General features: G+C 42.8%; 1 protein-coding gene across 3 annotated transcripts in view; it reads right to left on the bottom strand.

The window, feature by feature from the left end:
• The window catches only part of DOC2B (double C2 domain beta), a 704601-nt gene that overhangs the window by 438965 nt on the left and 240851 nt on the right, over positions 1-24785 (bottom strand). The window contains exon 3 of one of the 3 annotated variants that reach the window (XM_068268617.1): positions 4145-4313. The exons of the other annotated variants lie outside the window; for them this stretch is intronic. Coding sequence (XP_068124718.1) covers positions 4145-4313 — 169 coding nt within the window. The remainder of the gene's footprint in view (positions 1-4144; positions 4314-24785) is intronic. 3 annotated transcript variants of the gene reach the window in all.

Here is a 24785-nt window from a genome sequence, read left to right as displayed (position 1 = left end):
AAACATTTTTGTAACGTTAGTAGTTTATTTGTTGGACATCTACATAGTAAGCCTGTATTTGAACAGAGGGCATAGTGAAAAAAAGAGGACATAGAAATAACACAGGGGTCTGGGTACATTGAAGACTTTATGGCAGTTTTTGTCATGCAATTATCATCCTGGAGGAGAGACACAAGTGCAGAAGGTTAGAGGGATGAATACCTCATCACAGTGGTAGGAATAAAAATGGTTAAATATCTAAGCTCATCTGAGCTCCTAAGACCAAAGGAAGATGATGGCAGCTTCAGGGAAAGATGGTTTGGATCGGCTGGAATCCTGGGCATGTGTATTGGAAGTGTTGATGCATGGCAAGTTTAATTTATGTGAGGTACATCAGTGGGTGGCTGCTTATAGGATGGGGACTGGATGTGGGTGGTGATGTGCTGTTAGGGAATGATGTGGCCATGTATTTTGTAGTGTACAAAAGTGTAGAGGCATGTAAACATTTCACATAGAACGAAAGAAAAGTAATTTAGAGTGCATTTTACTCTGGGGGAAATGCTCATGTCATAAGTATGTGTACAAGTTTTCATGATAGTTCTTTAAAATTGTTCTAGAATAACCTTGTCAAAAAATAACAGCTTCAGTTAAGGCTATACACTTATCAATCTTTTTGTCTATATCTGACAGATTCATTCACTCTGATTTAATTAGTTAGAAATCTATGCAGCCAACAATGCCAGATCGATCAATTGAATTGCACCAGATGGAAGATATTGGTAGATCGGTGGCGGGTCAGGAGCATGGCGGTAGAGAGGTTTGATTTCAGGAGGAGCGCATGCAGTGTTGGCAGCAGAGCTTACACTCACCTGCGTACGAATGTCCTCTCTGTTTGTAATTTGGGCATAGGGAGAAGCAAGATAGGACTTTCCCTGCGCTAGGTAATCTAGGGGAATATAACCCATATATTCCCTTACTTATTACCTAATTTGTCTTTTTGACAATGTAATTTGAGGTTTGGCTTTTGCCAGCACCCCAATTACAGTTATTTTGTAGCAATTCTACCTTAGCCACTACAGCCATTATTAACATAATGGTATGTGGCGGCACCCAAATAAGGCGCTAAGTGGCAAGGATCTGGTGCCTAAAGCAGACTCACGTGTCTGGCACTGTGCGTCTCTTCTCCATTGTTGGTGCTCCTTTTCTCTTCACCCCCAGAGCGCCTGTGTAACATGACAGATGCTAGAGACCATACACTAGAGCCTAGGGGCTTGATTCACTAACCGGCGCTAAGTGTTAGCGTCAGAGTGAAAAGCCTTTTAGTGCCCCATAAGTAGCTTTGCGCGCACTAACGGCTGTGCAAAGCTAATCCGCGCACAGCCCAGTGCGCCCGCAGTGCGGTGCGCCGGTAATAGTGTGCGGTAACGTTGCACCCGCTGCCCTGTAAACGTCGCACCCGGTGCGCCAAGAAGGCTTTGGGTGCCCCCGAAATAGCGCATCAATGCGCTGCTTCAGTGGCCACCCGGGTGCGACGTTTACAGGGCAGTGGGTGCGATGTCATCGTCGCACCACGCACTATTACCAGTGCACGTGGTTTGCGCCCACTACCTTTTAAGGCTCACTAACCGGCTTAGCGCTGGTTAGTGAATCAAGCTGTAGGTTCTCAATGTGTGGTACGCATACCCCAGGGGGTACTTCTGATGGTTCCAAGGGGGACTCGGGCTTGATATATTTAACCAAGAATAACAAATTTAGAGTTTTAGAAAATGATAAATTAAATAGATATTTAAACCATACCAAATTAGTATTTTAGCTAAATAAAATAAATGGTAAATGCTTGGAAATTGTTTAAAACCAATTATGTACTACGAATAAATAAATATTTGTTTTGAATTTTTAAAAAAATAGATATTTGTTAAGGAGTAGTTGTGATAATGTTTACTATGCTAGGGGGTACTTAGTGAGTACAGGGTTTTAAAAGGGGTACATACCAATAAAATGTTGAGAAACACTGCCCTAGAGGACCAGTGTGTATGTGGTCACTTAAGGTACGAGTCACCTGGCCCTTAGAGTTCAGCCTCTAGAGTTTGTCACGTGACCCAGGAGGAGAACTGGCGATGGAGAGAAGACACACCAGCAGACAGGTAAGTGTAAACTCAACTAATCTGACTGCGCTCTCCATGGCCCAGAGGTGGAAGTTGCCGGGAGAGGGGGGGGGGGGGGGGGGGGATAGAGAAAGCACATAAGATGTAGGAGACCTGTGGGGCATGGCAGATTAAATCCATTAAATATCTGTATGCACTGTGTGGAATTATTTGATCGGAATCTTATCAGATTATGATCTGAAAAGGATCTATCTGTTGGCCACATCGACCAGTGTATGGACACCTTTAGGGCTAGTTCACATTGTCGGATGCATGGCATTATTCTGATTGATTTCCTGATCAGTAATCATTTGGACAGGCATGCAAAGCCAGCATACACGTGTGATTTTTTTATTTTTAATATTTTTCCTATGCAAAATCCAATGGGTCTTTTTTCCTGTCACTTTATGTCAATCGATCACTCACACGTGCATATAGTGTGACATGCATGATCAATTAATACACTAGCATGCTCGGTATGTTGATTAAATGTCCACTTATCAATGGTTTCCAACCAGTATGCAGAAGTCTTTACTTCCAGTTCTCAAGCAACCTGATCACTAGATTGTCTAAACATACAATATCACATGGCTGCTGAAATGGATATTCTTGATTTTTGTAACAGTTTCAATAATGCATTTATAAAAAGTTACTTTGATTGTGATTAGGATTCATAGCGATTGAGGGACCATGGTCTCAACTGCAGCATTTTCTGTACTCATGGACAGGAAATGAAAATATGGTTATCAGTTTTTCCATATTTTTGACAAGCACATATCAACAACAAGGTCTGTCAAGAGAGGGAGATGAAAATATTTTAAATGCATAACAAAATAAGATTTCTGCACCAAATTATACCGAGGAGATTGTATTGTGATGCCTCCTCTATCATTTGAAATCAGACAAAATCAGTTAAATCTTCCATTTCATTTAAACTATATACTGCTAACATACAATTTCCAAAGTTATATGCTGATATTTTTCTATATGTGTAAACGGTGTATACAGAAACACACAATTGCCTTCATGTTTCATTATTTTTAGAGCAAATCTTTATGAATGCTTCTAACCTACAAACTCAAAAAGATGAGATTTTGGAGGTCTAACAAAATAAGAAAGTATTTGTCAATACATTTGTACTATATTGCACATGTGTAGGTAAACTCGAGCATACAGAAATCTATAATGAAATCTTATAGTCAGTCTTAAGTCGAGTTAGGTTTTTGATTAGTGTGCCAAAAGATTATGCAGAGCTAAATTTAAATCATATTAAAGGCATGAAATTTAGTGTGGAGGGCAGCAAATGCTTATTCCAGCCAACTCCAAGCTGTTTTATAGTTTTCAATCGTAGTTCATTTGGGTTGTAATGAAGTCAGATAATGGCACTTGTAACTTTGTAGAGAACACCTTTACATTGCCAGCCCATTACTAGCAATCCTTATGGTTATATTTTTACAATTCATTGCAGATAAAGTGAACAGTTGTGCTATTATCCATGACAAAGAATCATCATCTTTGGAGAATTATGAAGATGGATTTATATAGCCTTGGCATCTTTATCAGACAAGTCCCCAACTGTCTCTTATAGGAGCCCACAATCTAATCCCTACCATGGTCTAATGGTGCCCATACATGGTACACTTTTTTTCATCCAATCTTACCATTTATATGTAATATAAGGGAACTGCCTAAATTATCCTTTCAGTATATTCACTTAATTTACCCTTATACTACATAGAAATGGTAAGATTGGAAATTGTACCATGTATGGGCACCATAAGGCCAATTTATTTGAGGGAGGAGCTGAGCAAAGCAACTCGTGTATGTTTTAAAAATGTGGGCGGAAACCAGAGTGCCTATACAAAAAACACTCAAATACGGGGAGAACATAAAAACTGCATCTTTCCAAAAGGTGCTAGTACTTAACGGACCGCCTCCTTTCGGATTCTGAGATTAAGGAATGTAATTTCTTACAAATCATAGGTATATGTTAATTGCATATTTCGACTGTTTGCTCTTACATAATTCAGGAAATTCACAAGGGAGATTAGATAACCTTTCCAAAAAAGAAAAACATCATCAATATACTGGAGGGCCGAGCCCGAAAATCCACATGCCGATACACATCCGGTATATCCCAGTATCCTAAGTAGAGATAGGCACGCATGGCCCCATCGATGTTCCCCTGGTCTGGAGATTAAAAAAAAAAGTAAAATCAATTAGAATTTCCAATAACCTGGTATATACAGTGGTTTCTAGCCGGCGAATTGCCAGAAGCCCAGGACAAGAAGCAGTCTACTGTGGCGAGGCAGACATCATGGTGGATGGACATATAAAGTAATTCAACGTCCACATTCACCAGGATGTCAGCATCGCCGCATACAAATCCCTCAATGGTCAACCGTGTTCTCAACATACAATGGCAGATCAAAGACCAAGGGCCTGATCCAAATCACTCTTTCTCCTGAGTTTTCTCTTAGGAGTTTCTTTTCTTTTTCATCTTTTGTTTAAAATTACTTTTTAGCACCCTGAAATTTAAAAACGAACAAAAAGTAGATGAAAAATGAATGCCAAAATTATTCTGAGTATTTTCTTGCTTGCTGGTAACTTAAAGAGAAACTCCGACCAAGAATTCAACTTTATCCCAATCAGTAGCTGATACCCCCTTTTACATGAGAAATCAATTCCTTTTCACAAACAGACCATTAGGGGGCGCTGTATGGCTGATATTGTGGTGAAACCCCTCCCACAAAGAAATTCTGAGTACGTACTCTTGGCAGTTTCCGGTCTGTGAACCTTGCTGCATTGTGGGAAATAGCTGTTTACAGCTGTTTCCAACTGCCAAAAAAGCATGCAGCAGCTACATCACCTGCCAACAGTAAAAATGGCACCATGTAATAAATGTCAGAATGTATATATATTTTTTTGATGTGCTTAATTAAAATTATGTTTTTACTCACAGTGGGCCATTCATGATTTATGTATACATACAGTGAAATAAAGAGAACCTGAGGTGGGTTTCTGACATGAATATTAGGACACAGAGGCAGGTTCTGCATACTATCACCAGCATCTATGTCCGTATCCCCCAGGCCCCCCTGTGCTCTGTTGTCCCCCAAGATAAAAACCGCCACGCTAGCGACATGCAGCTTGTCGCTGGCTGGCTTGTTTATCTTTGTGCTGCCATTCACTCGCCGCTCCCCTGCCTCCTGCATATCGCCACTCCCCACCTGCGTCCCTTCCATCCCCGCCTCCATAAGCTTCCTCCAATCGGCTTACGGAGGCGGGGAGGGTGGGTAAATGACAGCACAAAGGTAAACAGACAGCTAGCGACAAGCTGCATGGTGGTTTTTATATTAGGGAACAGTAGAGCGCAGGGGGGCCCTGGGGGCGCACTATACGGACACAGAGGCTGGGCATTGTATGCAGAACCAGCCTCTGTGCCCTTATATTCATGTCAGATTGTACGGATGAGACTGGCACCATCTATGTAAAGTATAAGCTCTTTTTATTGGCAGTAGTCAGCTGTCATCACAACGTTTCAGGGCAGCCGCCCCTTTATCAAGCTAAGCTGTACGCCATCATTTGATCACAACGTTTCAGGGCAGCCGCCCCTTTATCAAGCTAAGCTGTACGCCATCATTTGATCACAACGTTTCAGGGCAGCCGCCCCTTTATCAAGCTAAGCTGTACGCCATCATTTGATCACAACGTTTCAGGGCAGTCGCCCCTTTATCAAGCTAAGCTTTATCATTTGATGGCATACAGCTTAGCTTGATAAAGGGGCGGCTGCCCTGAAACGTTGTGATGACAGCTGATTACAGGCAATAAAAAGAGCTTATACTTTACATAGATGGTGCCGGTCTCATCTCTACAATCTGGCTATTGAGCCAATGTGCAGCTGGCTCAACCGTGGCACATCACAGACGTCCATTGAGGAAGTGCTCCACTACTACCATAAGGAACTTATATTCATGTCAGAAACCCACCTCGGGTTCTCTTTAAAGGACCACTGTCATGAAAATCTTAAAATGTAACATATATGTAAACATACATGTAAATAAGTAGTATGTTTCTTCCAGAGAAAAATGAGCCATTAATTACTTTTCTCCCATGTTGCTGTCACTTACAGTAAGTAGTAGAAATCTGACAGAGTGGACAGGTTTTGGATTAGCCCTTCTCTTCATGGGGGATTCTCAGGGTTTTCTTTATTATCAAAAAAAAGTTTCTGTACCTTTTTCAAAAGCATTTCATTTATTTCTATTTTTTTTACTTTCAAAAGCACTTAGTGAATGGCAGTTGCTCAGTCCAACTGCCAAAAAAAGTATGCAGCGAGCAGGGACGCCGGCCAGCATCTTTTTATTATTTTTTTTTCAAGGAGTGTATTTATAAAGCATAAAGGCCATGCTGAGAAACCCCTATGGAAAGATGGACTAGCCCAAAACCTGTCGGTAATGTCAGATTTCTACTACCTGCTGTAAGTGACAGCAACGTAGGAGAAAAGTAATTTATGGATCATGTTAATCTGGAAGAAACACGCTTTTTATTTGTATGTTTACAAGCATTTTACATTTTAAAATGTTCTCTGCAGTTGTTTTTTAAGTTTTTTTACACTGCATCCAGAAGCTGCACCAGGGGACAGATGTGCCTCCCCAGCCAGGGTTTCTTGGCAAAGGCATTCCAGGCCATTGCCTGCAGGGGACAGATGTGCCTCCCCAGCCAGGGTTTATTGGCAAAGGCATTCCAGGCCATTGCCTGGAGTGCCATGCCCCTGGATTATGTCCCGCCCCTGAACGAAGCTCTGCCCCCACAGGTGTTCTTTCACCTGTTTCTGCTGCATGTCTGCAGCAGGAAATTTGGTGTCCTTAGGACCTGCACTATTGCAGGTCCAGTGAGTGCAGACATCACATGGGTCGGATAGTGTAAGTTGCAGGCGTCCTCCACTGCGTCCCTCTGTGCCTCCCCATTTCCCTGTCCCCCTGCCTCTTTGTGCCTCCTTAGGTCAGGTCCCCCTGTGCCTCCACCTCTTAGGTGCTACCTGAGACCCCCCCCCCTCCCCGTGCATCCCTCTGTCCCAAAGCCTTCAGTCCCTCTTTGTGCCTCTCTCTCTGTCCTCCTGTGCCTCCTTACGTTCTCTTGTGCCACTATCTGCCCCGCCCCCCTTTTCACTCCTCCAGCCCAGTGTGTAAATGCAGAGTGTATTGCAGCAGAAGCTGTACTCTCACCTCCCCAGCGGAGTCCAGTGCTGTGCCTACGCGACCATCCTGTCTCCTGCTCCCTCTTGTGCTGGCACCTCACCTTTTGCTTATATTTATCCCAGACCAACAATGTATGGTCTAGTAATTGGCAAGTAATAAGAGTTATTTTTAAAGGAACTAGTCAACCACGGAACATTCTCTAATGGTATATCCATCATGTTTTGTTTTATCGAAACCCATGGTTTGAATACACCCCATCTCTAGGCTGAGTCATTCGTTTAAACTTGACTCGCCTCATCTCGGTGAAATGGGTATTAGGGACTGGAACAGGAAGCACCTGGTACAAGTACAATAACTGGGACAGAACATTCATCTTTAGCATATTTATTCTCCCAAACCAAGAGAAACTCAATTTACTCGATTTACTAAATCCTTCTTTATTACATTATTAAGGTGTATATAGTTTAATGGAACCAGGTCCACTGTTTTTGTCGCTGATTTGATCCCTAAATATGTCATCATCTTTGCTGCCTTTCTAAAAGGGAAATTTTCTTGTATGTCCCTAATATCACCTGGCTGCATGGACACTCTTAAAGCTTCACATTTATCCAAATTTATCCTAAAATTAGCCTTTTTTTTACTCTAGCTAGAGGTTAGGCAGAGCCATTTTTGGCCTAGTTAGGTAAAAGAAGTTGTCTGCATATGCTTTAATCTTGTGTTCCTCCTCTTCCAGTTTCACTCCTGTTATTTCCTCATTCTTCCTTATTGACCTCAAGAGGGGTTCCAACGTTAAAGCAAATGACAAGGGGGAAAGCGGGCATCCTTGCCAAGTAAGATAGCAATCCAAAAAGACCTGGATAGGACCCCATTCACAAACTTTTGTGGTTGGATTTGTAAATAAGGCCAATATCGGTCTCCTCATGCTCTTGCCTAGTTTTATATGCTGTAAAGTGGCTTGTATAGAATCCCAGTCTATCCGGTAGAACGCCTTCTCAGCATCAGTCGAGAGGAACACGACAGGACCCCGGGTCACGTGATTGTTGCACCAGATTCAAGGTCTTTAATTGTATTGTCCACTGCTTCCTTATTGGAGACAAATCCCACCTGAAAAGTTTCAAATCTACATTAAGTAGTGAAATAGGTCTATAGTTTGAACACAAAGACGGATCCTTGTCTGCCTTGTGAATCGCTGTAATGTGTGACTCCAATGAGTCTATTAAATTTTGATCAGCACCCTTCTCCCACAAAGGAGTTCACTGCTTTTACCCAGTAAGGGCCTAACACTTCTTTATATTGCTTGCAGCAATCGATCAGCAAGCCATCTGGCCCTGGTGACTTGCCATTAGGTGTCTGTGCAATCACCTGATAGAATTCAGCTCGTTTGATTCTTCATCTTTTTCTGCTGCCGTTTGCAAAATTTTAGGCATACCAGATTCTGCTTTATACTCCACTATTTTGCTCCATCTGTTCTTTTGGGACCCTCCATCCCTTACCTCTCATAACAGATACGGACCTTCATAGTATTTCCTAAAAACCTCCGCAACTGACTCACTCCTCTGGTGCTTGCTCGTTTGAGGATTATTCACATATAAGGGTTGTAGTTTGACATTTGTGGCTACTTTAATGCCCTTGCCAGCATTTTACCTCCCTTAGGGCCCTTTTCCACTAGCAATCGCAATCACAAATCACAAACGCCAGCGATTGCGATTGCGATTTTTCATTAATTCTGTTATGCGATTGCGATTTGCGATTTTCATTTGCATTGCATTATCATTGTAAAAATCGCTCCAGCAAGCGATTGCGATTTGCGATTAGCGATTTCCAAATCGAATCACTGTAGTGGAAAATACTTCTCGTGATTTCTATGATAAAGTAACAACCCTAGCGATTTAAAAATCACTAGCGATTTGCGATTTTGCGATTCAGCAATCACAATCGCTCTAGTGGAAAAGGGCCCTTATTCCCATACTCAAAAAGGCCTGCAGCATATCTGTGCACTATATTTTGCTTAATAAAATAAGTTTTTAACCCATTCGTAGCTTCAAAGGAAATATCTCCTTTGAGATAAGTGCACTGCTTTTGACCTCAGCCAGCAGAACTTGTTATGCTGTAAATCCTTGGAATGCTGTGATGTCTCTCTGCTAGCAGAAAATAGAAACTGAAAGCAGAAGTCCTCTGTAGAGATTGCCCGAACTGTTTGCACGCGAACTTATTCACGTGAATTTCTTGGTTCGCATTCGCGGTGAACCGCGAACTATATGCGAGTTAGACCCGCCCACTATTCTACATCATTAGGGTCAACTTTGACCCTCTACCTCACAGTCAGCAGACATATGGTAGCCAATCAGGCTACACTCCCTCCTGGAGCCCCCCCCCCCCCCCCCCCTTATAAAAGGCAGGCAGCGTCAGCCTTTTCACTCACTCATGTGGCTGCAGTAATTAAAGAAGGGAAAGAAGCTGCTGTAGACATAGGGAAAGCTTAGATAGGCTCTTATGTCAGGCTTGTTAGCTTGCTCCTTGTTGATACTGCTAAAAAGCAACCCTTAACAGCTCTTTTGAGAGCTAATGTTGTTCTTGTGATTTGTTTTTTTTTTTGTATGTGTGTCCCACAGACACTTGTGTTGCATATACAGCCCTGTCAGTCAGTCTTAGCTGGCCCTTTGCCCCTTGGTAATTCCTGCTGTGCCACTGCCAGGCCCAGCACATTCAGTGACTACTTGTGTGTGTGACAGCTGCACATTTGTAATACCAATCACTGCATACCTACCTGTTTAGTGCACCTACCTATGTGAGTGCACGCAGCGGCCGCTATAATAATTTTTCTGGCGAGTGTACATGCCCGCCTAATTTTTCTGGCTGCACTGCAGCTGTAACAACAAAACAAAAGGCATGTACATGTGTCAATTCCTCTTCGTGATCGTTACCTTGCCCCGGTGAAGGGGCATGCGTATCACAATGAGAGGGGGAGGGGGGTTCACACCCAAGATAATAAGATCTTTGCTTTATTGTGGACAGACTAAATTCGATCAGCTGGACAGTCACTGTTCTGTTATTGAGCTACCTCAGCCCGGCAACCATATGGGCTGGAAAGCCGCCATCACCTGTACTCTCGTCATGGTGCGCACCAGTCCAGCACGGCCATCACTACACAAACAGCTGTTTTCAGTCATTGCATACCTTTCACTGCATCTTTGACTGCACATTGTATTATACCTGGCAGTCAGTGCATACCTTTCACTTGAATGGATGGCAGACTTGCCTTCCATAACAGATTCTCATTAAAGGATTTAAATTTTATTCGTCTCATATACAGCAGGGCCTCGAAAGAGTCCACCTGTATTTTTATTTTTCCTCACTACCTCCCTGAGTTGGGACTTGCGTGATATGCCTGCTGCCATCCTTGGATGTGTGGTAGAAAAACAAAAATGTGCTTTCCTAAAACAGAAAGAATTTGCGATAATTCAGGTTGGAGTGAGCTCGAGATGTCTCCCAGAGCACCACTGCTGAATATATGCAAATTAACCATTGTACCCTTAGAAGCTGGATGTGTGGTGGTAGCCGTTCCTGCTCCTTTGCCCACAGCGTGCCTGCTGCCTTCCTTGGATGTGTGGTGGTAGCCGTTTCTCAGGCTCCCACTCCAGACCGGAATGGTACCCTGATTCCCCAGCCATTACCCATGTCACCATGGTACTGAGTACCATCGAAAGTTTCACACAGTTGAATGAATGGCAGACTTGCCCTCCATAACAGATTCTCATTAAAGATACTGAAAAGCCAGCAGAAAAAGTAATTTAAAAAAATAGATGTAAGCTTTAACAATGGTAGAGAAAGTTGTATGGGGGCATTGGGAAGCCTCCCCGTGGCGCTCCTGGATAGTGCTATATAGCATGAACTAATTCCCGCAGGGCAACCGCTTCGTGGTATTAGTTTTCGACCCTGCAAAGTTTGGCATGTGAAAGCAAATGCATTTTTGCATGAGCAATGCCTCATGGTAAGCCATTTTAGCCAGATTTGCACAGCCTGACTTGAAAGGGTTAAGCTTGGTGTTGAGCACGCATAAATGTTCTTGTGGTTAAACATAATGGTAGAGAAAGAACCATTGAAAGTTGATAAGGCAGTCAGACATTACCCGATATCACTAAGAGCAATCTCGCCATGCTGCTCACCAGTCCAGCACGGCCGTCACTACACAAACAGCTGTTAGCGGTGCGTTACACAGTGAGTTTGGTCTGTCAGTGTGAAGAAGTACACTAATTACACTCCCTGATTGATGTATACACATGCAAGATGTTGTAAAGCACTTTAGGCCTCCAATTTAGCATGCAATGTGATTTCTGTCTTTAAAACGCTGCTGTGCGTCAAATCTAGATTTTCCCCGGGACTTTTGGCGTGTATCCCACCCCGCCATGCAAAAACTCAGATGTTCGACCCCTTGAAACATCTTTTCCATCAATGTTTCTGGTTTTCAAAGTTCGCCTCTCCATTGAAGTCTATTGCGGTGCGTGAAAGTTCGCGCAAACCGAACTTTTGCAGAGGTTCGCGACCGAAAATCGGAAGTTCGAGCCACCCCTAGTCCTCTGTTATTGTCTTACACTGCCCCCTAGTGACAAGCAGCCATTTACTACTGTATACACATAAGTACTGCTGTAATGTGTATACATTATAGCAGTAATAATTGGTAGCAAAGAAAAGTAACAAATAATAAAAAAATGTGCTAAAATAGATTGGCCTGGAGCACTAGCAAGCCTCTAAATAAATTGCTGCTAAAAGGTTAAGGTCATCTCTCTCAATTGTGAGTTCCCCCAAGTCCTCTCAAGAAAGAGCTTTTATTTTGTATCTCTAACCTCCTTATCCTTGCCAAATGATCTAATAACTTTTTCTCTATCACTCTTGGCTCTACTTCCTTCTTGTATTAATATCCCCCTAATTGCAAATGTATGCGCCTCCCATATTGTCATTGCAGTTATGTCTGTCGTGTCATTTGTCTCCAAAAAAAAAAAAAAAGTTTATACTTCTTCCCAGATTTTTCTTGATATCTCTATACACTGTAATAGGGAACTATTAAGGGTCCAATTAGGGGGATTTATTCTATGCTCTTTAACCCTCATCTCAAGAGACATGGGAGAGTGATCCAGCAAAGCTGCAGTGCCAATTTCTGATTTTACCAATTCAGAAAGCAAATGATGTGCTAGAAAGAAGTAGTCCAACCGTGCATACAAGTTATGTGGGAAGAAATAATGGGTGTAGTCTCTAACTGCTGGGTGTTGGAGGCGCTAGATATCACTGGTTGTCTACTAATTAAAGATGTTTTTGCCCCCCTTATTGTAGCATATTTCATGTTGTTTTTCCCCACGGAAGAGTCCACGCTAGAATCCAATAAAAAGTTTAGGTCCCCTGATAGCCCCACTGGTTCTTCTGCAAACGTATCCAGTGTATTCAGAACATGTCTAAGAAGAAATACCTGTTCCCTATTTGCGGCATAAGACACCCCAATCGTGAGTTTTTGAGCATTAAACCAGGGCTGTGGAGTCAGAGTTGGAGTCGGAGTCGAGGAGTCTGAGTCGGGGCAATTTTGGGCACCCGGAGTCGGAGTTGGAGTCATTGATTTCATAAACTGAGGAGTCGGAGTCGGGAGTCAGAGTCGGCTGATTTTTGTACAAAATCCACATTCCTGTTAAGTATTAGACTGAGGAGTCGGAGCCAGTTTGGGTACCCGGAGTCAGAGTTGGAGTCAGAGTCGTGATTTCATAAACTGAGGAGTCGGAGTTGGAGTCGGAAGATTTTTGTACCAACTCCACAGCCCTGCATTAAACATACCTTTAACCAATCTCCCCTCCTCATCTACATATGTCTCTATTCCTGAGATGTTTACTTTTTTTGAGAGGAAGATTGCCAACCCCTTTGTTTTTGTATCTGGAGAGAGTTACTACAATATATCACTGGGTAGCGTCTGTTAGTAAGTATAGGGTGGGCTATTCCCTTAAGATAGGACTCTTGTATTAAAGCTATATGCATTCAGTATTACAATTTTTTTTTGAGTTAATAAATTTATCATAAACAATATAACTTTCAATCTACACCGTTAATATTCCCTGAAAGCACCTCCTTTTAGTTCTCCCTCTTTGGTTTCTTTGATTAACTGGAATATTTGGAGAACACATTATTTACCCTTAGCATTAATTGATAGAGTATTGCAGGCACTCTTGAAGCCAAAAACGTGTTTCCTCAAATAGAAATGTATTTACTTGGTCTGCAATGCACACGAGCATAACATTTTGTAATTGAAGTCTATAGACAGTTTTGTTAATTTAGTATTTTCACCTGGGAAGATGAGATTTACTACTGTAATTAAAGTAATTAAACTAACCATAAACTAATCTGGCCATTGGAAAAAAATTACATATTTGATTCTAAAGATAAAGTGAAGAGGATTAATCATTCCGCAAGATGACAGAGTCATTTTGTCAATAAAGTATATAAATTTCCTTTGTAGCCCAAATCAGCAGTCACAGACTTAATGCTTTTTGGTGTGACAAGCAAAATGGTGTTATGAGTCTGTAGATGTCTCCTCACATCAATAGTACAGCAAATGATCAATAAAAGTAGATTGATGATAAAAATAAATAAGCAGTATTACAGTGCCACCTTTACACATAAATCGATTAAATTTGGTTGAGGAGCCGATTATCACCAGATTTGCCGGTTATCCCGGGTGTGTACTACAGCCCCTGACTACTGATGACCACCCAGCTAGAGATACCCCAGGCAGATCAATTTGACCAGGCAACAGCTGATTGCTTTGTTCTCCCAACTTGCCCCACCCATGACGTCACATCTGTGCCATAACATCGCCCCTCAGCATTGAAACAGAACAAGTAGTTTGCCTGCAGGCTAAGTATGCGTCTGTACAGCCTCGGCCTACTGATGTCTCCCAAGGGATCTGGTACCGATCCCTGTCAGGAGACATCTATTTAGTGTGTAAAATAGTTGTGATAGAAGATCTAGAGGAGTTAAGGGGTTTACAGACATTCAATTTTGATTGGCCAATTTAACTACTTCCATGTAGTATGATGATTTCCCCAACAAAATGCAATCAGATTGTCGCCAGATTTCCCCACAAAATGCAGTATATATGTAGCCAGGTCTATAGTGGGCTAACATTAATTACCTGGAGGGAGGGTGGTTGGGCAGGCTGGCAGGCTATTTGCGGTGCAGGCACTGCACTGGGTAGGAAGTTAGGTAGCTGGGTGGGAGGGTAGGCAGTTGGGTAGTGTTATAATTTAAGTAGGCCTCAGTTATCTGGACTGAGTTTTAGGTAAAAGGCTTGTACGCAGAGTATACCTTCAAATAGAGTTTTTCGTGATGCAGGCAGAAGCATCTCAGTGTCTGCTTGAAGCAGATGATACAAGCAGATACTGAGAAGATGTTCCTAGTCCAAGGTCTTAGGCCTACACTGTCCCAGACAAATGGACAACGGGAACAATCAACATAGGCCATATTTATAAAACAGAACATTCCTGTATGTAAGTGAAAGGGATCATGGAATATTAATCGAGTAGGTGGGTAGTAAGACACCACTAGGGGTCTAAGCCAAAAGTCGGTTCTGGGGGAGGGCTCAGATGAGGTCACATTTAACTCTTTCCTAGTCAGTATTAAAGATCCGGATGGGCCAACGGAGTGCATTCTTACTCTTGCTTTCACGCTCTCCATCTACTGACTTCTACTGACTGGAACCATAATTATTTCCTTTCTTTAAGTAATGTGGTATAATGTATGCTGTACATAGTTAGTCTAGATGTAACGTAGTATAGACAGGAGATCACCTGATTACCTTCACTAGGAAGGTAATCAAGAAGCTGCAACACAACGGAATTACTAAAGAAGAATCTGCTTGGCTAAGATATGACGAACTATATCTGTATATCTGTGTATTGAATACACCTTTTGGAATTTGGAAGATGCCTCCAGAAGTCTATCTCCTATGCTGTGTGCTGTGATGAGTAGTGTTTGCAGCTCTTACTAGAGTTCCGCTGGTCCTGGAGGAAAGTTGTGTTGCCGAGAGAAACATATAGTTTCTAACAGTGGAGTGTGGAGTGTGTGGTTCAGGGGTACCATACTACCATATAGTTTCTAACAGGTAGCAGGGTAGGCAGATAGGTAGCTGGGTGGCAGGGTAGGCAGTTAGGTAGCTGGGTAGGGAGATAGCTAAATGGGTGGCAGGGTAGGCAGATAGGTACCTGGGTGGGAGGGTAGGCAGTAAGGTAGCTGGGTGGGAGGGTAGGCAGTAAGGTAGCTGGGTGGGAGGGTGGGCAGTTAGGTAGCTGGGTGGGAGGGTGGGCAGTTAGGTAGCTGGGTGGGAGGGTGGGCAGTTAGGTATCCGGGTGGGAGGGTGGGCAGTTAGGTATCCGGGTGGGAGGGTGGGCAGTTAGGTATCCGGGTGGGAGGGTGGGCAGTTAGGTATCCGGGTGGGAGGGTGGGCAGTTAGGTATCCGGGTGGGAGGGTGGGCAGTTAGGTATCCGGGTGGGAGGGTGGGCAGTTAGGTAGCTGGGTGGGAGGGTGGGCAGTTAGGTAGCCCTCAGTTAGGTAGCCGGGTGGGAGGGTGGGCAGTTAGGTAGCCGGGTGGGAGGGTGGGCAGTTAGGTAGCCAGGTGGGCAGTTAGGTAGCCAGGAGGGAGGGTGGGCAGTTAGGTAGCCGGGTGGGAGGGTGGGCAGTTAGGTATCCGGGGGTGGGAGGGTGGGCAGTTAGGTATCCGGGGGTGGGAGGGTGGGCAGTTAGGTATCCGGGGGTTGGAGGGTGGGCAGTTAGGTATCCTTCAGTTAGGTATCCGGGTGGGCAGTTAGGTAGCCGGGTGTGCAGGCGGGCAGTTTTGTAGCCGGGTGGGTGGGCAGTTAGGCACCCAGGTGGGAGGGTGGGTGGGCAGTTAGGCAGCCGGGTGGGAGGGCGGGTGGGCAGTTAGGCAGCCGGGTGGGAGGGCGGGTGGGCAGTTAGGTGGCTGGATGTGTGGATGGATGGGTTGGTGATTGGATGGATGGGTGGGCGGGCAGTTAGGTAGCCGAGCGGGCGGGAGTTAGGCAGCCGGGTAGTTTGGTGGGGTAGGGGCCCGACTCCTACCCCCCCTGCCTCACCTGGGGTCCAGGGTCCCCCATCCTTTTACGAGCGGCGGGAGGTGCGGCATATTCATCAGGCTCCGGCGGGTAATCAGAAGCTAGAGGTTCAGCTGCCTCCCGGGCTACGGTGTCTCCTCTGTATGCCGCGCGCAATAAACCAGGAAGCAGTGCACGTGGCATACAGAGGAGACAGCGTAGCCCGGGAGGCAGCTGAACCTCTAGCTTCTGATTACCCCGCCGGAGCCTGATGAATATGCCGCACCTCCCACCGCTCGGAAAAGGAGGGGGGCCGGCCAAGGTGAGGGAGAGGGGCCCGCCGAGGTGAGGTAGGGGGGCCCGCCGAGGTGAGGTAGGGGGGTCCAAGCCGGCAGTATAATTAAAAAAAAAAAAGTCCTCTCAGGCAGCTGCGGGCCCCCTGTGACGTAGGGCTGCCGCGGGGCCCAATAGCAACAGCTATGGCTGCTATCCCCATTGCTATGCCTCTGCTAATTATCACAATGAAATGATCTATAGCTTGTTTTTTCCACCACCAATTAGGCTTTCTTTGGGTGGTACATTTTGCTAATTTTTTTTTTCCTAAATGCATTTCAACAGGAATAATAAGAAAAGCATGGAAAAAAAATATTGCTGCTCAGTTTTCGGCCATTATAGCTTTAAAATAATACGTTACCATAATTAAAACCCACGTATTTTATTTGCCCATTTGTCCCGGTTAATACACCATTTAAATGATGTCCCTATCACAATGTATGGTGCCAATATTTTATTTAGAAATAAAGGTGCATTTTTTCAGTTTTGCGTTCATTACTATTTACAAGCTTATAATTTAAATTTTTTTCGCAATACACCTTCTTCGCATGCATATTAAAAAAGGTCAGACTTATAGAGAGAGAGAAACTTTTTTTGTTAGAAAAACCACTGCCTCTGATAAAAAGCCGTTGTTTTTTCTACCGGGGACTTAAGCTGGCCACTAACGGTCCAATTTCTAGCGAAAAATTGTTCGAGCGATCAGAAATTTTGATCGGACGAAAAATCGTTCACTACACCATCAACTAACCAATCATTGCTTCCTATCTATCACGACCACCAAGAACGGGCGACATTTTTTTCAGTCGTTCATAATCGATTGTGTCCCCCAATGGAGATTATTTACAACCAATCAGATCAGAATTTCTGATCGCTCGAACGATTTTTCGCTAGAAATTGGACCGTTTAGTGGCCAGCTTAAGATCAACGAAAGGTATCTATGTTCTCATTCCTTGAGAGCAATGGGGGGAGGCACGGGGCGCTCAGAAGCACAGCAGGAGCCGCCTGGACGTGACAATCACTTGCAGGTGGCTTAAATGGGTATGCAGGAAAGGGGGCAGGCAGTCTGCTCACTAAAAAAAAGACATCTCTTGATGAAGTGTGCAATCATTCATCTATAATTTACAATTGAAATGGAAATATAATGTAGTAGAGTAAGAAACAGTTAAAGTACTGGACTGAGAGGGATATGGAGCCTGCCATATTTATTTCCTTTTAAATAATACCAAAAAGATTTTTAGAGGTGCTCATACTCTATGCACACTTTTACATGGCGCTGTGTATTGACCTGAGCAAGGGGGCTAGTACCTATGAAAAGTGTTGCCTGTCTGTGCTTTGAATAAAAAAAAAAATCCTTTTGAACTGTTGTCCTATCTTCTTGAGAGGTCAGAGAATACCTCTCTATTTTATTTGTATGCCAGTAAAAAAAAAAAGTATTATTTAATACTCTGGGCATCTCTATTCCCACAAATTTCCAATCAGATCTCCTTTGGAGTGAATAGTTTTACCCAAAAATATATCTGGAAAGCAACCATCCAGTGTCTAGCAGTACCTGGAAAGCCAAGCGCGGACGGTTTATTACCCACAAGCCTATACGTTGGGCAGGGATCTGCAACCAATTCTTTTGAGTATAAAATTATATACTTACAATTACCCCTAAACTAACGGTACTGCACTATTGGGCTCCTGGCCTCTCTCTGCTCACCACCTAGGTGTTTGAGGAGTGTGAGCCTACTATATGAAACACTGAAACCTTTCCATAACGACTCTTAGTTTGCTGTTCTCTCTGTGAGTCATCAAACCTCTGCTTAGCATTGGAAAGGACACTTGTTGTCAAAAGGACATTCATATTGTCACCCACTTAAAGATACATTAAGGGTGGTTTCAAACTGGGGCAGGGCGGTGCAGTAATTTTACCGCACCACACCGCAGGTCAATGAAAGTTTATGGGGACATTCATACTGAGCCGGTGCGCAGTATGACGGAAGTGGTGTAATCGCCACATACCCGCCACTCGGACAAACCTATGTAAGTCTATGACAATGCAGGGGTTCTTAAAGATGGCGTCGCGCATGCGTATAATATGCTTCTGCGCAATTCCGTATTTCCAAAACAAAAAGTGAGCACAAGCAAGCGGCACTTCCTGTTTGGATGTGGCCAGAAGGGGATTACCACGGATTAACGTGCTGATTCCTGAAGGCCTGTTTTTGACAGTTAGCACCGCTAACGTCAATGAGCAGTCTGAAACCGGCCTAACAGTTTAGATACAAGCTACAAATAAGCCCTGCTTAGTTTGAGAATCAAGCTTTCTAACTAAATTTGAGAAAGGCTAATACGTTGATGTGGAAGTATTTCCCTGTTTGTACAATTGTCCCAGTTGTACACACAGTCTTCTTGGTCTTGCTGGGCATGCTAGCTCAGCATGCGTCAGTGTGACCACTTCCCATGAGATTGGCCAAGACAGGGTCGTCATCTCTTCCTGTGTCATAGTTTGAATGTGTTATGTATGCAGGTTTGTCATCTACGCACGTTGTTTATTGTACAGATAACAACAACGATAACATTAACAATGTATGAAGCAGGTCCAGCCAATAGCTTCATTCATTTAAATTCATTGATGCCATTTTTGTTTTGTTTTTTCAGATGACCAACTGTTTCAGGCAAACCAGCTGCAGTCCCTCCAATGTCTGGTGCAAATCAAAGAGCTCTTCATCTGTGCAGCTAATAACTACAGTAATGTATGAAGCATGGCCAGCCAAATTGCTTCATTAAACTATATACATTGATGCTATTTTTTTTTTAACAGATGGCCAACAATTTCTGGTCAATCAACTCCAGATCATACACAGTCTGGAGCAAGTCAAAGAGCTGTTCCACTTCTGAGCCACTCCTCAGCACATTGAGTTAGACTGAGCCGATTATAACCTTATTTTAAAGGTAAAATATTAAAGTCAATTTAGGAAAATGTGGTGTGTCATTTTGTGACTTATCACCTCCATCTAACAGTTATGAGGCTCTACATACACTGTACCAGTCTGTGAACTAATGTTGCTATGACTGGGCAAGGCTGTCTCAGGCAGATTACAATCTGGACATGCACAAATGGAAAATGTTATATTATATATATATATATATATATATATATATATATATATATATATATATATATATATATATATATATATATATATATATATACACACACATACATACATATACACACACACACACCGGTATATATTTATAATTTTGCGAGTTTAAACATTGGCCAGGTTTCTATGTTGATTTTTCACCTTTTCTGCATACGTTGCATCCATACCATCTGTCCAGGAAATTATTATACATTTCCTCATCACCGAGGATAAACAAGCACATGACAAACTAAGGGTCTATTTCCACTACAAGCAGATTGGATGCAGAACGGATGCAGAAAAACTGACTCCAATGAAGGCCTATGGGCCTGTTTCCACAAAATGCAATTTTCCTAATGTAGTTTTTCTGCGTCTATTCTGCATCCAATCTGCGTGTAGTGGAAACAGGCCCCAAGTTAAGCATTTTCTCACTTGCAAGCTTTATGGTGATAGTTAACTTTAACTGCTATAAGCAAGAGCAATCACCTTTCTGGCATCAGTAATATCTGAATAACACACCTGAAACAAGCATGCAGCTAATCCGGTCAGACTTACATTAGAAACATCCAGGGTCCATGGCTAAAAGTATTAGAGGAAGAGGATCAGTGTGACAACCAGTCACCTTGCAATGCTTTAAAGGAAATAAATATGTCAGCCTCCATATCCCTTTCACTTCAGGTGTGCTTTGACTTTCCTGTCCAGTCAAGGAAATCCCAATAGAAAGTACAACCCTTATGGTTAAGCCAGTAAGATAATCAGCTTCAGATGTGTATTACTTTAAAAGGGAATCTAAAGTGAGAGGGATATAGAGGCTGCCATACTTATTTCCTTTTAAATAATGCATATTGCCTGGCTGGCCTGCTGATCTAAGCTGCTTGCTTGGTTCAGGTGTGCAATTCAGACACTATTGCAGCCAAATAGATCAGCAGGATAGCCAAGTAATTGATATTGCTTCAAAGGAAATAAATATGGAAGCCTCACTTTAGGTTCCATTGAAAGTACAGGGACACTTAGACGCTCTTGAGAGCATAACATTTGAATGCAGTGCTGGTGGATTTGCTGTGGTCTCAAGCAGTGTGCATCATCTCAGCAATACTATTATAGATACTCTGAGTATCAGAAGAAACATTAGCAAGTCTGGTATAGTGGGTTCATCCATGTTATTGTAGTATTTCCCTTATAACAACAATAACATTTCTATAGCGCTTTTCTCCAATAGGACTCAAAGTGCTTGGGCTATCTTAGATTCAGTAGTTGGTAGTAGGATGAAGTATTCACACAACAACAAAAATTATATTTCTGCAAGTGCCAAACTGAATAGGTGGATTTTCAGGCTGGATTTAAACAAGTCCAGAGATGGAGCTGTCCTGATCGGCTGAGGTAATGAGTTTCATAATGTAGGAGCAGCATGACAGAAGGCTCTGTGACCAAAAGTTTCCCAGTGGACTCTTGGTATGACTAGGTTATTAGAACCTGTGGATCTGAGATTGCAGGGATTGCTACGCAGCTGTAACATTTCTTTTATGTATCCAGGGCCCCAGATTATGAAGGGATTAAATGTCAGTAGGCGGATCTTGAATAGGACCCTCCATTTTATAGGTAGCCAGTGAAAGGAGTGCAGGACTGGTATGTAGCAGTGACGGGGTTGGTTGGTTAACAGTCTGGCAGCAGTATTCTGTATCAGCTGTAGGCGGTACAATCCTTTTTTGGAAGGCTGATGTAGAGAGCATTACAATAGTCCAGTCGGGCTGTAATGAAGGCATGGGAGGTTGGCAGAACTTCTGGGGGGATGAGGTGCTTGATTTTTGTGATGTTCTTCAGGTGAAAGTAGGAGGATTTTCACCACAGCAGAGATGCGAGTTCTGACGTTTAAATCCCCCATCAATTAAAACTCCTAGGCTACGCACATGCTCCGAGCTGTGTAGATCCATGCCTCCTATTCCCATTGGGTGAAGACTGCAAGTTGTTTTTGTTGTCATGCTCTGCCCTTCGATCATAAGGACTTCAGTTTTATCTGCCTTTAGTCTCAGCCAGTTGTCACTCATCGAATGCTGTAGTTATCAATTATCTAGTGCAGGGCTGTTCAAATGGTGGGCTGCACCTGACCCTCAAGAGCTATGGCCAGTGTGCTTGCTGTGCCACTCAACATCCACTCTCTACTTCTGCCATGCCCACCTCAAGTCTTCAGTCAACTACCAAATGGCGACCCCCCCCCCCCCCCCAAAAAAAAAAACAACTAACTAAAATATTGCTAGAAGGGTATGTAAAAGCATCGGTAACCTACATTAAGAATATGAAATTCAGCTGGTGAGGTTATAAATGTAAATTATATCTAAATGTAAGTGTATTAAATTCTGAAAAAGTAATACCAAACCTGCCCCTCTGGGTCTGCTTTTATTTTAACAACCTATTGAAGTGGTTTTTGCTGCTAGAGTATATGTGAAAGAAAATGTTGCCCACCATGTTCATATTTCTTTAAATATCTACTTTACAGTAGCCGTATATCATAAAAACACATTTTCACTTACAGCAAAATCATGATCTACCATTTCACAAATACAAACCATTACTTTCTAGGATGTGTGATAAACATAACTTGAGGACTGTATACAAGAATTATAACTAAATTACATCTTAAATATAGTTAAATCAAAACATCATGTAAAAAGCATGAGGTTCTACCATTTTTTCTTCAGACAAGCAAACCAAATTAAAAATGTCTTGGAAAGAGGGCACTTTACAAAATAAAAACAAAATACCCATTTACTCCTGATTAAAAGCAAATAACTAAATATTAAATGATATTTTAATATTGTTCCTCAATAAGACTCTAATTTACCAGAATAATTGAAGTTGAATAACCTTGTTTAACAAGAACTTTACTCATTATCTGGCTTAACAGGTACTTAGGTACGCATTTGCGACTGGTTTCATTTGAAAAGACACACAAAAATTTGAATTGCACATGTGTTTAAGGACATTTAACAAGTGCCTCTTTGAACAAAACCTGGCGAACGTCTTCCTCAGCTACAAGATGGCAAAGTGAAAGTTTGCAGCCATTTCAACTCATTTGGATTATGTTTAATATCAGAAGCACATGATGTTGTCCAATATATAAATTCACTGCATCCATATTCTACTCTATTCTGCTAATGATGTCCTCAGGTCATCGTAGCAAACCTTAATTTCTGTGACAGACTCTTAGGACACTCTCCCCTATGCTGATGCAGGCAGGGTATCCCTAGTAACTACCTCTAATGTCATTGGTTACTCTGCATCATGTGATGCAGAGAACCCTGAAGTGGGAAGCATAATGTGATGAACATCTCCTTTGCTAATCCCACCACACTTCCCTTCCTGAATAGACTGAAGGCTGGGAGCAGCTGAAGAGGATGAAATCAAATTTGATTATTTGTGTAGCTTTTAAATGGATGCTCATAAACTGGCCACTTTATTTCAGAAGGTCCACTTAGCAGTGTCTAGCTATAAATTTCAAAAGGGTTACCCTTCCATTTTTACACGGCCATTTTGCTGTGGTAAAACTATTTTGGCAAATTGTATCCTTAGAAGAAATTCCACCAAATCAGTTTCTGCTACAGGTAAACTCTCTTATATAGACCAAAGTGTTAAACAAGCCAAAGATGCATAAAGCCATTTGTTATCATCAATGATGTAACTTACCAAAAACAGAAAAAAACAAAGTCTAAATCAGAAGGGCCTATTCACCTGGAAAATAAAGCAGAGGCACCAGAACATGTCCTCCTAAATTCTTAATTAACCATCCCAGTCCCAAAAACAAAACACACAGAAAGTAGAAACATGCAAATGGCCAAACAGAAACAAGAAATTTGCAAATGGCATTTAAAATTCTCAATATTGGGAAAACTGACAATCACAGCACACACAAATCCCAGATGTGCCTTTTCTTTGTAAGGATTTGGAATTAAGCCAACAGTCTGCCTCTGAGGAGGTAAACAAAAGGTTTTACCTTGATTCAGGACTAAGACATGCTGCATATGCCACTAAGTAAGCAAAACCTTTATCTTTCGGTTTGTTTTTCACTTCTTGAAAGGTTGCTCGTTTCTGCAGCATCGCAGAAACACTGAAAAGGAAATAATGATGTGCCAACCTGAGGATTTAGTCTGTCTGTAGCGTAAGAAGCATTTCCAGGAATAATCTTGATAGGACACCTAGAGGCGCTGGTCTGGCAAATACTCTATGGAATATTTCAACTGCATCAGCTATTCTTATAGATGTCTGGGAATACAATATTCTACCATTCTTCCATAAATTCATCAGGCTGCTTGCCTTATATTTTCTAATACAGGTAGGTGGTATGATCATTATGAGGAGGTTTGGTTTTAGATGCAGTCAGTGGGCGTATGAGAAGAATCGGCGCGGGAGACTTGGGCGCAGGATACAGCCAGTATATGGCTGATCCTGCTACTGCACAAGTCCCGGCCGTGTTAAATACTATTCCCCCTCCAAGGCGCCATGGATGGTGGGAAATTAAATAATTCGGCTTCCAGCGATTGCTGGTGGCTGAATTATTATGTTTTAAAAGTAATTTCAGCTCAGTCTTCTAACGGTGCCGAAGTTACTGTGCAGCTATGGCTGTAATTCCTATTACGGCCTATGGTGGCGCCGGCTGCGCTCATGTCTCCTACGCTGGATTCACGGTGTTCGGTCAGTGGGAGTGAAAGGGTCAGTAAGGCGTGTGTGTGTGTGGGGGGGGGGGGGCAGGAAGTAGTGATGGATAAGACTGACAGGATACTTCTGAAAGTCTGGAGGTTGTAGTGGGTAAGGAAATAAGGTTAGATGGAAAGTTTAGTAACTTTCCCCAACTTGATGACTATCACACATCCAGCCAGACCTCCCATATAAAGTCAGCTGGCAGTCGGTTGCACAGCTAAGATTAC

This window comes from Hyperolius riggenbachi, chromosome 2 (genome assembly GCF_040937935.1).
Source record: "Hyperolius riggenbachi isolate aHypRig1 chromosome 2, aHypRig1.pri, whole genome shotgun sequence".
In the NCBI taxonomy this organism is placed as follows: Eukaryota; Metazoa; Chordata; class Amphibia; order Anura; family Hyperoliidae; genus Hyperolius; species Hyperolius riggenbachi.
Note: the sequence above shows the minus strand (reverse complement) of the source record. Positions and strands in the feature narration are given on the sequence as shown.